This window comes from Sminthopsis crassicaudata, chromosome 6 (assembly GCF_048593235.1).
Source record: "Sminthopsis crassicaudata isolate SCR6 chromosome 6, ASM4859323v1, whole genome shotgun sequence".
Lineage (NCBI taxonomy): Eukaryota > Metazoa > Chordata > Mammalia > Dasyuromorphia > Dasyuridae > Sminthopsis > Sminthopsis crassicaudata.
This window is the reverse complement of record NC_133622.1, coordinates 224,735,492-224,753,359: the sequence shown is the minus strand read 5'-3', so window position 1 is coordinate 224,753,359 and position 17,868 is coordinate 224,735,492. Positions and strand designations below refer to the sequence as shown.

Below are 17,868 nucleotides of genomic sequence, written 5' to 3'. Positions count from 1 at the left end.
ATAGTAGAAAGAGTGAGGAAACCAGATTTAATTCCCATTCTATTGATTACTCTCTGTGTAACTTGGGCAAATGATTTCACATCCTTGGCCCTTAGTTTCCCTACATGTAAAAATGAGGTAATGGGATTAGATGGTCTCTGATATATTTTCCAGCTCAAGATCTGTGTTCTAAGACTTCCAAACCAGTGCCAAACCTTGTCACATCATTGCCCCTAAGGGGGCAGCGAGGTGGCGCAGTAGATAGAGCACCAGCCTTGAATTCAGGAGGACTGGAGTTCAAATCTGGTCTCAGACACTTAACACTTCCTAACTGTGTGACCCTGGGCAAGTCACTTAACCCCAGCCTAAAAAAAAAAAAAATCATTGCCCCTGACTCCTCAAAATGCTACTGTGGGAGGCAATACTGAAGTCTAAATCTTCTTGCCCTAATTCTACCATTCTTATTCTGCCAATCTGAGCTTCCTCTCAGGTTAATAACAGCTTGTAATAACATATAGCTTTAAGATTTATCATGTACCTTCCCTACCAAGATTTTGGAACTTTTGTCATCATCCCTATTTTAAAGATGAAAAATTTTACAAAATCAGAATTAATGCATAGCTAGTCAGAAAGAGTCACAAACAGAATTCAGATCTAAGTTTCCAATTCCATATCCAGTTCTCTTTGCATTTTCCCATCTTAATTTGGTTCCCCTAGAAGAAAGGCGCTGTACAGAATTTAGACATAGTATACAACATCTTGAAATAAATAAAAATATCTCAAAGGCACTGGGAAAATACATAGTTGGATATGAGTAGATTAGGACCTTTAAAGAAGAAAACAAGTTTACAAAGTCATCCAGGAATTACTGGATGATGGTCACCTGACAAATTTAAGAGATAACAGGGAGACCCGGTGGTACCCTCAGGAGATGTTGGTAGAAATCAAGGAAGGTCAATAGGTAACCAGGAAAGAAAAAAAAATACTTAAGTTGAAATTTATTTAGTCAAAGTTTCATATCCAAGATAAATAAGGAACTGATTCAAATGTGTAAGAAGAATCATTCCCCAAAAGATAAAACGGTCAAAGACTATATGAACAGGAAGCTCTCAATGAAAGAAATCCAAGATATAACAATCATAAGAAAAATACCATTCAAGTCACTAATAGTTAAGTATTTTTTTTCTTTCCTGGAAAGGAGAGGTGAGAAGTAAAATTGGGTAACTCCTCCTTAAAAAAAGATGATCATTGAAACATTTTTTTAAATTCACAGATGAGAACAGAAGTAATCAGACAAACAGGACAGCTTAGAAGATACATGTGCATTTATTACATACTTAAAAATAAAAATAAGTTGTATATAATAGAAATCCATATTTTGACATACCTTCCTCTTTTTCTGTCCTATTATGTATAAAAAATCCTCATTTTATTCGTTGTTTGTTAAGCTCAGAATTTTAAACAATAAACAAATTGTAAAAGATTTGAGAAAGAAAAAAAATTAAGAAAAGCCTCCAACATATTGGGTAGATCCATTTTAGTGACCGTAGGGGAAAATGTGGACAAGAATGTCATGGGATAGTAGACAGGGATGAATCAATGAGCTGGCTTAGGAGCCAGGGGGACCTAGGTTTTAGACCCACCTCAGACATATCCTGGCTGAGTGTCTTGAACAAATTGATTAACCTCTTAGTGCCCTCAGTAACTCTCTAAAAATCTAAATTGTAAAGAAGGTGTCAATCTGTAACTGTTGAGGGAGTTTCCTCATTTGAGAATTCCCCATATCTCAGAAATTCCATATCTAGTTTCTATTCCATCTCTCTGAGAATCAAATGTACTGACTGGCTGATGGGAACGGTGGTTCATTTACCCATTATCTTTCTTAAGAATATAATTAAGTTGTCATTCTGATTCCTGAATCAGTCTCTTGTGGGTTTAGCAGGTGTGACAAAGTTGAGGGATTGGAGTCCCCTAAATGGGCAGATAAACAAATCAAGATTCAGTGAGGGAAGGGCCCTTGAAGCACCCTCGTTTTGTAAATAAGGCAATTTGCCCAAAACTCACACAGTAAATTAGTGGCAGAGCCAGAATATCCACCCTTCACTCCTCTTGGTCTCCAAGGATTTGTAGTTGGAAAGTACCTTAGGCCTGAACAAGTCCAATCTCCTCTTTGGCTTCCCCAGAATCATCAAGGTGGGTTTTTTCTATGCAAAATGAAGAGGTTCAATGAGATGATCTCTAGGGCTCCTCCAAATTCAATTTTCAAATTCTAAAAAGGTGGGAGAGGAGGGAAGATGAAGAATTGGTATGGAGATCTATAGAGGTCTATATAAGGGAAATGAAGAAATAAGCATTTATAGAGTTCTACTATGTCCCAGAAATTTCACAAATAATCACTTTATCATAACATCCCTACAAAATAGGGCTATTATTAACCCCATTTTCCAGTTTGGGAAACTGAGGCAGACAGAAAGTAAGTGACTTGTCCAGGATCATGAAGCCACTTGAATCCAAGTCTTTTGGACTCTCTGTCAAATTATTTGGACTTATTAATTCTGATGGAGGCCCCTGATGGGAAGTCAAGCTCCCATCAGTTTCCAGGAGAAGATACTTTCTCCTAGTTGGAGATCAGGAAGTTTCTGATAGTATAGTATAGAATAGTATAGAATAGGATAGTATCATAATGGTAATGATAGACCTCTCCAACAAGGAGATATACCCCACTGACAGAAACTAAATTTGTTCCAAATTTGTTTTCTTTCTCTCAGAAATCTTTTAAATTTTTACTGTTTAAAATTCTGAGCTTAACAAATTAACTTTCCTAAAAATTGACGTGGTTTCCAATTGAAATCATATCTTTGACACTGAGAAAAGATTGTTTCTAGTACTAAAGAGCAATGCTGAGAAATTGATTCCTTTTTTGGAAGAATATTGGGGGGTGGGAGGGAGGAAACACCCACATAGATACACTAACTCATTGACATGCATGAGCAGGGACTCCAGCCTTGCCTCCTCTGCTCCCAGGAGGGGCCGCCCCCAAGCACACAAGTCAGGTGGAAAGGGACAGAATCCACACTCCACCTGTTCCCAGGTGCCCACTGTTCCAGGTGCTCCCAAAGCCTCTGGTACTCACTCCCTTTGGAAGCCTGGACTCCTAAGAACACAGATATCTAGCAGAAAGGATCTTTATAGAGGACAGCTCCTTTATTTTATAGATGGGAAAACAGCCCCAGAAAGGGGAAGGGATTTGCCCAAGGTCATCAAGAGGAGAAGAGGAGAGAGAGAGAAGAGAAATAAAGAGAGAAGAGAAAGAGAGAAAGACAGAGAGAGAGAGAAAGAGAGAGACAGAGAGACAGAGAGACAGAGAGACAGAGAGAGACAGAGAGAGACAGAGAGAAGGAAAGAGAGACAGAAATTTGTAAATTTTCCACTTTATGTAAGTTAAGAAGTTGAGTGCTTTTTGGTACAGACCTGTGATTTCATGGATGTACATGAAACTTGGTGACTATTCTATGATGAGTTTTAGAGGGCTACTAGTGCTGTGGAGGCAGCTGATGCTATTCTGTCATCAGGGCTCTGGCACCCCAGCCTTTCTCTCCAAAGCTTCTCAGGAAGCTTTGCCCATTAAGGAGAGCAGACAGAGCACTGGTCCAGAGGTAGGAAGACAGATCCACAGTTGGCTTGGACCTCAGAGACCATCCAAACCCATCTACTCATTTTATAGATAAGGACACTGAGAACTCAGTCAGGTGATTTGTTCCAGTTCATCTTTCACACCCCTCAAGTAGTGAATTCTATTTCACTGTCACTTTAAGATCTGCAAGCATTTTATTTCAGCATCCCCATTTCACAGATAGAGAAATTAAGGTCCAGCAAGGTTAAGCCAAAGGTCACCCAGCTGGTACAAGTTGAGTTGGAATTTGAACCCAAATCTCTCATGGTTCCAAGTCCAGACCTCTTTGTAAGTGCTGAATAAATGAAGGAAGGAATCATGCAAGATTTTTAAAGAGCCACACCATTTCACAAATTGTTGGAGTTCAAGAAGAAAAGAAAAAAATTTAGAAATGTCAAAAAATAAGGCTGAGGTTTTAGTGTTATCACAGAATTGACCCAGAGGCTTCTCAATTTTAAAAAATGCACAAGTATCAGCTACTTTGAGCCCATCTTGACCTTCCACAATGAACCAACTTTTCAGCCAACTTCCACAATGGCTAATATCAGTCCCATTTCCTAGCAACTTAAGGGAAGGAATGGCTTCATTCTTCATCTTTGCATCTCCAGTGCCTAGCAAAGTGCTGGTTCATAGTAGGTGTTAAGTCAATATTTGATGGTCTATGTGAGTTCTTAATTAATGCTCATTAGTTGAGGTAATTTCAGAAGGGCACTTTAGGTCTTTAAGAACTGTCCAACCATCAGCTCTGAGGTTCCACTATACACCTCTCGGATTGGTGAAGATAATAGGAAAAGATAATGATAAACGTTGGAAAGAATGTGGGAAAACTGGGATATTCATATATTGTTGGTGGAGTTGTAAAGTGATTCTACCATTCTGAAGAGCAATATGGAACTATGCCCAAAGGGCTATCAAACTATTATCCTTTGATCCAGCAATGTCTCTACAGGGCTTGTATCCCAAAGAGATCTAAAAGAGGGAAAAGTACCCAGTGTGCAAAAATGTTTGTGGCAGCCCTCTTTGTAGTGGCCAGAAATTGGAAACTGAGTGAATGCCCATCAGCTGGGGAATGGCTGAATAAGTTATGGTAAATGAATGTTATGGAATATTATTGTTCCATAAGAAACAATCAGCAGGATGATTTCAGAGAAGCCTGGTGAGACTTACATGCACTGATGCTGAGTGAAATAAGCAGGACCAGGAGATCATTGTACATGGCAATAGAAAGATTATATACAATGATCAATTCTGATGGACATGACTTTTCAACAATGAAATAATTCAAGCTAATTCCAATATACTGGAGAGAACCATCTGAATCTAGACTGAATGTGGATCACAACAGAGTATTTTCACCTTTTTTGTTGTTTGCTTGCTTTATTTTTTTCTTTTTCTCATTGTTTCCCTTTTTGATCTGATTTTTCTTTCATGGCATGCTAAATGAGGAAATATGTATAGAAGAATTGTGTATGTTAAACATATATTGCTATCTAAGAGAGGGAGTAAAGGGAAGGGAGAAAATTTTGGAACACAAGGTTTTGCAAGGGTAAATGCTGAAAACTATCATTGCATGTATTTTGAAAATAAAAAGCTATTATAAAAAAAGAACTGTCCAATCAAAAAAAAATAATTGCTCTAAAGCCATTTTGGAGAGGTATATGGTTTGCTTTAAGTTAGGCTAGTCAATTAATCCATAAACATTTATTAGGTGCCTTCTACATGAAAGGCACTATGACAAAGTGCACTGGAGATATAAAAACAAAATAGCGGAGATCCTGCCCTCATGAAACTTAGGTTTTATTGCAACTTGAAGAACAGACACCTGAATATCTTTCCAGTTTGATGGAGCCATCAGACCACCACCAGAATGTATGTTCTCTATTGACAAAGCCTTTGAGAACTGGGTTCCCTTCCCTGCCTTCTGAGAAGAGTCAAAATTGCACCTGAAGTAGGGATTTCCTCTGGCACACTCAAAATTCTTCCACCTCCTTCCAAATCACAAATGTTCCCAGCATATTTGCCACCCACTTTCAAGATGCCCCCCGCCTCCATTTTGTTTCCACCAAGGCAGCTCTTCCCTCCCACTCTTAGCCTTCAAGGATGCCCTCAAGATGAAAATAAAAACAAGTTTATGGTAGTTGGTCGAATGGATCTTTTTTTCCTCTTCACTTCCCTCCCAGTGCCTAACAGAGTGTTGGACATTTGGTAGATGTGTTCATTAAATATTTTTGACTACTCAAGCCATTTCCCCAATTACCTAGATTTTCCTTCAGTTCTCATGTTTTTTCAATGTATTCCTTTTCTTTTTAAAGAGAGGAAGAGGAGGCACTAAGTTGAAATGGTGCACACAATCTTGTTTTCAAGAAAAAACCCCACAGTTTTCATGCCTAATGCCAATCAGAAATATGACATGAGCAAATGGACAGCAGCAGCAATGAGACACTCTGGAAATAGCAGCTCTTGAATCAGAAAAGCTGAATTCAAATCCTGCCTCTGATGATCATTACTGCTAGACCTCAGTATCCTCCAATTTAAAATGAGGAGTGTGAATTAGATGACTCCTTCCAGCTTTAAAACTATGAATAACCCTATGTTTCATGGTCCTGTGATAGCCACAGTTCAGTTATTAGAAGACATGGACTTTGGCCCAATTCCTCAACTTCCTTTCAAGCTTTGGATTCGTGACCACCTTTGGGTGATAGAAGACCCATTTTGACTGATGTACTCTTGGAGAATCTTTCTGGTTTTCTGTGTTTTCTCTCTTCTTTTCCTTTCTATTTGCTCAGTAGCAGACTCCTAGATCACTTGGACCATGGGCATCTTTTTTTTTTTTTTTTCTGCACTTGGAGTTCACATCTACTTTATCAATTTCCTTTGGCATTCATTGAATCTCTCTGGCTACCCTCGTCTTTGCCTTTACCAATCACTCTAAGTCTCAGTTTCCAACTATAAAAAGTGAGATTTCAACTAGAAGACCTCTCCCTTTTCAAACTTCTCCCCAGACTTGTGTCTTTATCTACAACACATTACACTTCAAATCATATTAACTTTTACACAAATATCCCCCACACTAGAATGGAAACTAACATGTTTCTTTATTAATTTTTACTTCCCCAAGAATAATAAAAATAACAACAACAACAGCAGCTAGGATCTATAGAGAGTTTTAAGGTTTGCAAAGAGCTTTATAAATGTTATCTCATTTGATGTTCACAACCACCCTATGAATTAGCTGTTATTATCATCCATTTTACAGAGAAGGAACCTGAGGCAGGTAGAAGTTAAATGAGTTTCTCAGCATCATCCAGCTAGAAGCATTTGATTCTTGAGTCAAATCACCTATAAGCCAAGCCCACAAAAAGGGGTTGAATTGTTTCTGCGGCTAACTTGCTCAATTCTAGTTCCTCTCTCCTACAGCCCTACACCATTATTTATCATAGCTTGGAGCTGATGCTGGGCTCTCAAAGGCTAATACCATGGGCACATAAACTCTAAAAGTCCCCTAATAATTGGAAAAGACCTCCAAAATGGGTGATCACAATCAATAGCAATTTCTTCATCTGCAAAAGTGAGGGTGGATCAGTTACTATCAAAGGTGCTGTCCAGCTTCAAATCCATAAAAGGTCTGGCTCATAGAACCAGCTACTAAAAGCAAGGTAGGTCTTCTCCCTGTATTCCTAGAGGGAGGATTCATCTCTCTAAAGAAGGATTCAATCAACAACCGGCAAGCGGATCAAGCCCCTACTATGTGCTCTAGGTTTGGGGGACTCAAAGCCAAAACTGAGAGAGTTTCTTTCCTAAAGGTTATTATAAATCATTGGTGTAGGACCTTAGGAGAAGGTTTCTCAAAGTGAGGAACAATTCAACCCTGTTCTGCTTCCAGTGACTTATGGGCTTGACATGTGTGTGATGTGACATCATTTATTTCAGCTTCAGATGTAACATGAGGGTCTGGGCTAGTCGGCCTTTAAGATTCTCTAAATCTAGCATCCTAAGTCACTTGAGACTCAGTTTCCTCATCTGTAACAATAAAACTGATGGGCGTCTAAGGTCAATACAATTCTAGGCCTTGAATCCTCAAGTCACTTAAGTCTCTTGATTTGGGTGTCCTCATCCTTAAAAATAGGGCTGTCTATGTAACCACTGGCGTCTCCTCTCTGGCTCTAGATCCTCGATCCTACTACTCCTGATCCAAATGGCCCCTGGAACAGGCCAGAAAGCCAGAGCTTCTTTGGATGTGGAAAATGGATTGGGGGGGAGGGATGAGCTTGGTGCCCAAATGCCTGATGGGTACCAGAGCTAACCACGGGCCTCTGAGCGCCCTGATACCTCCTGGCTGGGGCCCGGTCTGTGTCCTCATGATAGCAGGGTGACAGTAACACAAGAAGTTTGCCTCTGTGTAGACTGGAGGAGGAGGGGGATGAGGAGGGGGTCCCCCACCCTTGTCTGGCCTGGGATCTTCCCCCTCCCCAGGACCCCATCTTCACCCCCAAGGTTTCAAGGTCCTCTCTAAGCTTGGGAAGGGGGTCCCTACCAGGCCTGGCCTCTCAGATTGGGGGAATGGGAGAAAGGGGTGAGGTTGGGGTCCCCACCCCGACTGGCCCGGAGCTGCTCCCCAGAGCGCCCCATCCTCACCCTCATGGTCTCGTAGGCTTCGTCCAAGGTGCTGAGGGGGTGCTGCCGGTGGGAGCCCGCCACGGCGCACAGCGTGCAGATGATCTGCTCGTCTTCCTTGCAGTAGAGGCTCAGCTCGTGGCCGTGCTCGGGGCACTTCTTCCGCTCCAGCTTGTCGGGCTCGCCGCCGTCGGGGCCCCCGTAGTCCCACAGCCGGTGGCTGCCGTACCTCTGGCGGTGCTCGCGGGCGTGGGCCGGGCAGTAGCAGAAGCCGCAGCTGTCGCACAGCTGCACGGCCCGCTCGGCCTCGTCCGGCTCGCAGGCGTCGCACGTGCCGTCGTGGGGCAGCTCTTCGAAGGCCGGCCCGGCTCCCGAGGCCATGCTGCCCGGACTGGGAGCCGGCGGAGGCTCGGGGCCTGGGCCCGCCTAGCGGAGCATCACCGGGGCCAGCCCGCGCGAGCTCTGTCCATGGCGGGGAAGCCTGCAGGCCCTGGCCGGACTCTCCCCTCCGGCCCGGGGAGGAGAGCTCTGCAGAGCCCCCACTTCCTCCCGGCGCTCCCTTCCCCCCGCTGGGCCGCTTCCTGCGGGGGAAGCCTTCTCCCCGGGCTCCCGTGCAGCAACGTCTGCTGCTGCTGCTGCTGCGGCTGCTGCTCCCGCCCCGCGGCTGCCCCTGCCCCCCGCGCCCCAAGGCTCGGCAGCCCCCCCGCTCCGCTCCGCTCCCCCAACAGGGCCCCGGCTCTTGGCCTCCAGGCTCTGCCGCCGGCCCTGCTCCCCTCCTTCTATCCGGGTGCTCCCTCCTCCCTCCTCCCTCCTGCGTTGCAGCTCCTGCCTTTGTCCTTGCCGCTGCCCGCCCGCCCGCCTCTATTTCGAGCCTGGAGACTGACTCTCTCGCTCTCTCTCTCTCTCTCTCTCTCTCTCTCTCTCTCTCTCTCTCTCTCTCTCTCTCTCTCTCTCTCTCCACTCTTCCTCCTTCTCTCTCTCTCCCTTTTCTCCCCTCTCTCCCTCTCTCTTCCTCTCTGTGTCTGTGTCGTCTTTTTTTCTTTCTGTTTCTCTCTCGATTTTCCTCTTTTCTTTTTCTGTTTCTTTCCCCCTTTCCCCTCTTCCTTTCTTCCTTTCTGTCTCTCCCCTCTCTCTGAGTCTCTGTCACTTTTCTTTTCTCTCTCCCTCCCTTTCCAGCTCTCTTTTCTCTGTCTTTCTTCCCCCTCTCTCTCTCAACCTTTCCCCTAGTCCCTTTCAATTGTTTTTCTTCAAAAACCCTAAATACCCCCAACTTTAAGTTCAATCCCCAATTTAAATTGGGGGTTACAATGCCTCACAGCCCCCAGAACTGTGGACATGTTCTACTTTCACTTTTCAAGTCAGATTAGACTTTCAGTAAATCCTTTAAAAAGGCAATGGTCCTCTTCTCTCCCTTCCCTTTCCTCTCTGCTGCTGCTCTCCCCCTTTCTCCTGCTCCCCCCACCCAAGAACGCACGGAGGCCGGGACTGGCTAGCTCCTTGCCAACCCCCTCCCCGAAGACCTAGATTTTTATTCCGGGGAAGGAGCAAAGTGGATTAACACTCCACAATTCACACCAAGGGATTTCTAGAGGTTGATTGTTTAGTTTTGCAGGAGGTTTTGAGGACACTCTTTCCTGAAAGCCCCTAAGGCTGTTGTCTTTGTGTGGCTTGATCTCCTAGCAGTGTTGTCTGTTACTCAGGGCTCTACAATGGAAGCCAGGACAAGTGGGCGGGAGGGAGAGGGAGAGAGAGAGAGAGAGAGAGAGAGAGAGAGAGAGAGAGAGAGAGAGAGAGAGAGAGAGAGACAGAGACAGAGACAGAGACAAAGACACAGAGACAGAGACACACAGAGACACAGAGAGACACAGACACAGAGAGAGAGACAGAGAGACACAGACAGAGAGAGACAGAGAGAGAGACACAGATAGAGAGAGACAGAGAGAGACACACACACACACAGAGACAGAGAGAAGGAGGGGGGAGGAAAAAAGGAAGGAAAGAAAGGAAGAAAAAAAGAAAAAAGGAAGGAAGGAAGAAAAATGGGAGACTAAAGGAAGAGAAGAAAGAAAAAAAAAAAAAAAGCCCAGAATTGATTAAAGCCTTTAATATAGCACTTGTGTTTTCTCCTGAAGCTCCTACTAAGACTTTTCAACAACTATCTAATAACACACACACACACACACACACACACACACACACACACACACACACACACAATTTGCATCTTTTGCTTCCCGAGGTCCCTGACTTTACCTGTGTCCTCACCTGCCCTCAGGCACCATGACAGTGGTTGAGCTAGGGAGAAGGAAAGGTAGGGAAGGAAGAAAAGAGAGATCTGTTAGCCCCAGGGACTCCCAGTAGCACCAGCACGAAAATCATTTTCCTTCTCTAACAACAGACTACTCAGGAACACAAATAGGGTTTCCAGGGGAATTAATTTTGTTCTTGCCACAGAGGGGAGAACTCTACTGCCCATCTGATGTTCTTACCTCTACCCCTGAATTTGTACATTTGTTCCATCTGGGAAATTGGTTTCAGCCAATCTCCTTCTTAATTCTGAACACCCTTTTTTCTCTCCTTCTTCTCCCCCCAATCAAAACTTTGCTGCTGACATCAGATTTTGGGGGTCATATACTCCAAGCTCCTCATTTTATAGATAAGGAAACTGAGGTCTGGAGAAAGTGTAAGCAAATTACACAAAGTAGTAAGTCAGGAAAGGTAAGATTCAAACTCAAGTCTTGTCACTTCGATTACAAGGCATATTGATGCCTCTTGAATTGAACTCAGTTGCTAAAGGGCTACATTTCCCAATAATTACACGTTCACTTTTGTGACTGATTTCATTTTCCCCTCCACAGGCCCATGAGATCACCTACATCTCATTTCATGATGTTCCTTTATTAGCCAACATCTTATCCAATTAGAATCAATACAGTGAAATATGACATCCCTGGTAGCCTCCAGTCTATCAAAGAGATAGGTCCCCAGAATAAAGGAGCACTTTGCACTCAGTTGTTTTTCAGTTCTTAGGGCCTTCCCAACTCCAGTCACTTTTTGGGGGGGACCTTAATAACAAACAAAGCCTAAATAAAGGGTAGCTGTTTATTCATATCAACTCAGGGCTCTGATGGTTGGTGAATTTTTAATGTTCCTTAAAACAGAACAAAAAAAAAGAAAAGAAAAAGAAAAAAAAAACAGCCTCCAAACAAAAATTTATACACCAAATAGGCCATTTTTCAGGTTCTGTGAATTATATTCATTTCATCCTGCTCTCCCTAAAAAATTTCGGGGATTTGTCGTGGATGTTGACTTATAGCGGCAATCACTGTACCTTGTGTTCACATATCTACCATTTCCCTCACTCCCAATGCATCCAGGTTTTTGGTTCCATTTGTCTTCATAAAATTCCTACCCTGAAGTTCCTGGGAGCCCTGGCCTATATGGTACATGGCTGGGAAGAGGGAAGGTCGTTAGAATCAAAGAGAGCAGAGGAAAAGGAGACCAGAGATTCCCTCTCTTCTGATGAGCTGAAGAACTCGGACTCTTGGCAAAGCCATATTTCTGAAGTTTCTATATTTGGAGATGCTTTTATTAGGCAAGGCTCGGACAGTTAATGGGGAAGGGATGCAGGGAATGAAAGCCAAGTTATTTATGATCTGTCCTGGGATCAGCATTCCTGAGGGACGAGTAAAGCTGGAGTAGAGAACATGATTCTCATTCCTCCACATTTCAGATATTCAGCCTCCTACGCAGAGGAACAAAGAAAGGGATTTAGAGACCAAGGGGGACCCCTGAGGTTCTCTGATGGAACACCTATTTTTATAGCTAAAGAGATGAAGGCCAGGAGAAGCCAAATGATTCATGAATAAATGATTCTTAAATTAAATTGATTGAATACTGCTTGGTCCCTCAGGTAGGAGACACAAAATCATGATGCAATGGTTTAGATAGCTGGCTTGGGAGTCCAAAATACTCGCTTTTAATTTACCTATTGTTTGTATGACCCTGAATCAGTCATTTAATCTCTATGGTCTAAAAAAATCCTTCTAAGTGGCAAAGAAAGCAGAGAGGGTTAATTCCCTGGATCAATAACACAACAAGTCTAGTCCTTATCTCTATTTTATATGGTAGGTTCAAGAATAGGAATGAAAAACAAAAGCTAGAACTAAAACCTTCCCTCTAAGATTTTCTCCAATTTATACCGTATGTCTTAGTTGTACATAACTGTTCTCATGTGTTTTTTCCCCATATTGTGGTGTGCACTTCTTGAAGACCAAAATTATTTTTTCTCTTTTTGTGTATCCCAAACACTTAGTATAGTGTCTGACATATAGTAAGAACATAAATGTTATTAACTCAACTGAATTTGACTTGAGATCACAAAGGGAAAAAATCAAAATTGTAATTCTTCTCTAACTCTAACCCGGCTCAAAATTATCCATGACCAAAACACAGCATTTTCTTGCTCCAAATCACTTTGAAACTTTTCATTTCCTCTCAATAGTTCCACCATTGTTCCAATCATTCACATTCAAAAGCCCATAATCATCTTTGTATCTTCCCTTTTCCCAAACCTGTATGATTAATCACTCACCAGATCCTACTGATTTTACCTTCAGTATGTCCCTTCTGTTCCTTCCCTTTCCATTTCTATTACAGCCCTAGTACAAGCTCTCATTACCTCTAGCCTAGGTAATCATCTGTCTTCTTATTCATTTCCCTTCTAGTTCCTCCAATCTATTCTAAACAGCCAGATTCATCTTCCTTCCAAAAGTATAATTCTGTCAAAGTCAGAATTGCTGGTTTGTAAATTGCTCGTTTTTATAATATTAATGTCTTAGTATAATTTGTTCTCCCAGTTCTGCCCATTTTAATCTTCATCAGTTCAAAGAAGTCTTTCCATGTATCTTTGAAACTATTTTTCCCTCAGACTCACAGCACAATTTCATTATATCTCTATACCACAATTTATCCAGCCATTACCCAATTGATGGCTATGTACTTTTCTTTCTACCCTTCCTTTTGCTTGAGCTTCCCAGAAGAAGCTGGCAATATTCATCATTCATCCATTCATCCATCCATCTATCCATTCATCCAGTTACCCAGACATTCATTCAAACACAACATTTTCTGTGCCTTGTGTTCAGCACTAGGAGGAAATTGAAAGTCCCCTATTTTCGAGGTGTATTTAATCATCTAGGGAAGAGAAGATAAACACGAATAACTATAACACAAGTTAAAACATGATAAACACCGTGAGATAGTTTCTTTATAAAAAAGAAAGTTTTCAGATGAGGTAAAGATAACTTTCAGCTGGAGAGTTAATGAAGGCTTCAGAGAGGATGTGGTATTTCATAAAACCACAGAATTTCTGAATAGGAAAGGATCTCAGAGACCATCTGGTCTAACTGTTACACGTGCAAGAATCCTCTCGAAAACATTCCTGACAAATGATCAGCCTCGAAGACTTTCAGGGAGTGGAAACTCATTACTCCCCAATCCATTCCATTCCATTCTTGGATTTAGGAAGTTGTCCCTGACGTCAAGTCTAAATCTATCTCTCTACAACTTCTACCCCTTGTTCCTGGTTCTGCTCCATGGGATCGAATGGAATTCAGTCAAGTCAATTCAAGAATGATTTATCAGTCAACAAGCATTTATTAAGTACCTACTATGTGCTGGGCACTATGTTAGATTGAAGATACAAAGAAAGAAACAATACTGGAATCAAGAAGTCTATATTATAGCGGAAATGATTACTATAAACAAAATACTATGGATCAGATACTATGCTATATGCTAGGGACAGAAAGACAAAGGTAAAAAAAAAATAGTTCCTGTGCTCAAGGAGCTAAGTCTATAAGCCTAATCCCCCATCCATGTGACAATCCTTCAAATATTTAGATAATGATCATGTTCCCCCATTCCTTTTTTCCTTCAGACTTAATATCTCCAGTTCATTCAATCCATCTGCATAGGACATAGTCTCAAGGCCCTTCATCAACCTGGTTACCCTCTTGGACTCTCAAATTTGTCAGTATTCCTCCCAAAATTTGCTACCCAGAGGAAAGCACAAGACTACAGATATGAACTGACCAAGTGATTATCATTTCTGATATTATGCATATTCTGCCTTTCTTAATCCAATTAGCTTTTTTACGTTGCTATATATTACACTGCCAGGTTTACAATTTATTCTGAAATTGGGATCCACTAAAATATTCCTAGATCTTATCTTATAAATCTATAATTCCGTTCTTTTTTAAGTTAAAAAAAAGTTTTATCTCTTTCTAAAATATATGATTCTTTTACCTAATTCTCTAGTCACTGAAATACCATTCAGGTTCACAAAATCATGCTTTTCACCATTCCGCCATGATCTTGTTAAGAAATAGCTTTTATAAAACCATTAAAGTTATACCATATACACCTGAGATAACTTCATAATGAGCCAGGGGTTTAATGGGATGAAATATAAAGATTATATCACAGAGGTGTCACAGGTCTAGAAAAGAATAAACAAAAAGAAAGCTTTGGAGTGCAATATAGGAATTGTCTTTAAGAATTTAAAGGCTAATCAAGTGGAAGTGATGGTAAGACAGGGTTTTTGTTTGTATGGATTTTTTCAGCTTGATTTGGTTCCAGGAGGAAGAAATAGGATCCATGGGTAGAAGTTACAAAAAGGCAACTTTAGGCTTGTTGGGGGTAGAGGAGAGGAGCCCCAAATAACTTTCTAACAATTAGAGCTGTTACAAAGTGGAGTGAACATCTTGGTAGACCTAATTCAAGAAAGAAGAAGCTGTCCACTTGATTGTTTTTGCTGTAAAAGGAATATGTTTCCCTTTATAGATTGATCAACAAACATTAATCAAGTGCTTATTATATGACAAGCAAGGTATCTGAGTAGCAAAGTGGATAGAGCATTGGCCCTGGAGTCAGGAAGACTCGTCTTTATGAGTTCAAATTTGACCTCAGACATTTACTAGCTAGGTGACCCTGAACAAGTCACTTAGTCCTATTTGCCTCAGTTTCCTGTAAAAAAGGAAATGGCAAACCACTTCAGGATCTTTGCCAAGAAAACCCCAAATAAGGTCAGGAAGAACCATAGATGCCTGAAAAACAAAAGAAATATTACAAGCATTCAAAACCCAAGTGGTCCCCACTCTCAAAGGGGAATTTTTGTTCATGCATGAATTTTAATTATTGGGTCCCTGAGTTTTCCTCCCAGCTCTGAGATTCAGTGAGACTCTGTGAGTACTGGGGTTGTATGTGTTAAAAACTAAAGGAATTCTGATGAGCAGAAAAAAAGTATTTGTCCAAAGAGATCAATGTAGATACATAGGAGACACAACTAAGCTATACACAACTACTCAGAATAATTGGGATAATTACAGAAGGAAGAACAATTCAGATCTTGATTTGTATTCTTTTCCAAGGACAATGTTTGAAATGGATAAAATGGAACAAGAAAGACCAATAGAGAAGTGGAAACTCATAAGAAATGAGGAGATAATGAGAGAACTTGGCAGTCTGTGGCATATTGGATAGAACTCTCAGATCTGGATTCAAGTCTCATCTCAATCACTTACTAAAAATGTGATCCTGGACCCTGATTGCCTCACCTATAATAGGTGGAGGTTGGTCTTGATGAACTCTGAGTTCCTTACAGCAATAAAGAAAGAACATGTGAGTTTGGATCAACTAGCTCTGGTGACTCATAACTTAGGTGACTAAAAGAATCATTCAATTAGTTTACTGAGCTTTGAAAGATCATGAAGAATGGGAGTGGGTCACAGGTCAAGAGTATCATCCTAATTTTCACAAAAGGATCTAGATGTAGACTTAGAGGAATCTTAGAAGCCATCAAGTCCAAAACTCATGCAGATGGGAAAACTGAGACTCAGAGAAAAAAGTCAGGGAGGGTTTTCTCAGGATCACAGAGCTAGTAAATGTCTGAGTCAGGATTTGAATTCATCTTTCATGGGAAAATTGGGACACTAATGCATTGTTGGTGGAGTTGAAAACTGATTCAACCATTCTGAATAACAATTTGGAATTATGCGCAAAGGGCATTAAAGTGTTCATATCCTTTGATCCAGCAGTGCTACTACAGAATCTGTATCTCAAAAAGATAGTAAAACGGAAAAGGAACTACAGCTACAAAAATATTTATAGCAGTTCTCTTTGTGGTAGCAAAGAATTAGAAATTGTGGGGATGTCATCAATTGGGGAATGACTGAGTAATTGTAAAATATGATTGTAATGAAATACTATTGGCTATAAGGAGATGAACAGGAAGATTTCAGAAAAAGCTGGAAAGGCTTCTATGAACTGAGGCTGAATGAAGTGAGCAGAACCAGGAGAATATTGTACAAAGTAACAGTAATGTGGTGCGATGATCAGCTATGATTGATTTAATTCTTCTAAAATGATCCAAAACAAATCCAAAAGACTCATGAAAATGCCATCTGCATCCAGAAAAAGAACTGATGCAGATTGAATGCAGATTGAAGCATAATTTTTTCAGATTTTTTCGTGTTTTTTTTCCTTTTGTTCTGTTTTTTCCTTTACAACATGACTAATGTGGAAACGTTTCACATGATTGCACATGTATAACCTATATCAGATAGTTTCCTGTCTTGGGGAAGAAGGAGGAGAGAGAAAGAGGAAGAAAGGAAAATTTGAAGCTCAAAATCTTTCCAAAAAATGGATGTTGAAAACTGTATTTATATGTAATTGAAAAAATAGTATAAAATTAAAAAAAAAAGAAAGAAAAAAACCTCATTTTTCTCCTCCAAGTTAAGAGAGCAAAATCTGGAAAGTGTAAGCTGATGAGGTTAATTTTACTTCCTGGTCAAAACTCCAAAAGAATTTCAGGATGGCTACCCAAAAATTTCAAAACAGAAGTAATGATTGCAATGAATTGGTATGGCTTTGTCAAGAACAGGTCAAGCCAGACCAAGCTCATTTATTTGTTTCTGATAAAAAAAAAAATAGGTAGGTAGGTAAGTAGATAGAATGACAGAGCATTTATTAAGCACTTAGAATGGACCAGGTACTGTGCTATGTTCTGGCCATATAAATACATAGAAAAAAGACAGTGCCTTTCCTCAAGTAGTTTACATTTCTAATAGTAAAAATAAGTGGCACCATTTCATATGGTGTGCCAGGCCTGGAGCCAGAAAGACTTATCTTCCTGAGTTAAAATCTGATCTCAGATAGGTAATTTTGGGTACCAAGTTTAACCCTGTTGCCTCAGTTTCTTCATCTGTAAAAAGAGCTAGATAAGGGAATGGCAAACTATTCTAGGATTTTTGCCAAAAACAAAACAAAAAAAACCCCACAAAAACCCCCCCAAAAAAATCCTCCCAAAAAACAAAAAATCCAACCCCTAACCAAAAACCCAAATGACTGAAGAGCAACTGAAAATCTTAATAAAAAGGAATTAGAAAAGGGTGAAGAGGAGGAGTTTAATTCCTGACACAGGTCCTCCTGCTCGCTCTGGGTTCACTGTTAAATAGGGCAATTCAAAAAGACAAGTTCAGAGAAATTCTTAATAACTCTTAACATCGGAAAGGAGGCAGGGAAGCCAGGTCTAGACA

At 41.0% G+C, this 17,868-nt stretch overlaps 1 protein-coding gene across 3 annotated transcripts in view; it reads right to left on the bottom strand.

The window, feature by feature from the left end:
- Positions 1–8,896, bottom strand: part of TRIM44 (tripartite motif containing 44) — a 173,754-nt gene extending 164,858 nt beyond the window's left edge. For all 3 annotated transcript variants that reach the window (XM_074276192.1, XM_074276191.1, XM_074276193.1), the window contains exon 1: positions 8,288–8,896. In XM_074276192.1, coding sequence (XP_074132293.1) covers positions 8,288–8,647 — 360 coding nt within the window. In that variant the 5' untranslated portion in view covers positions 8,648–8,896. The remainder of the gene's footprint in view (positions 1–8,287) is intronic.
- Between the last annotated feature and the right edge of the window lie 8,972 nt (positions 8,897–17,868).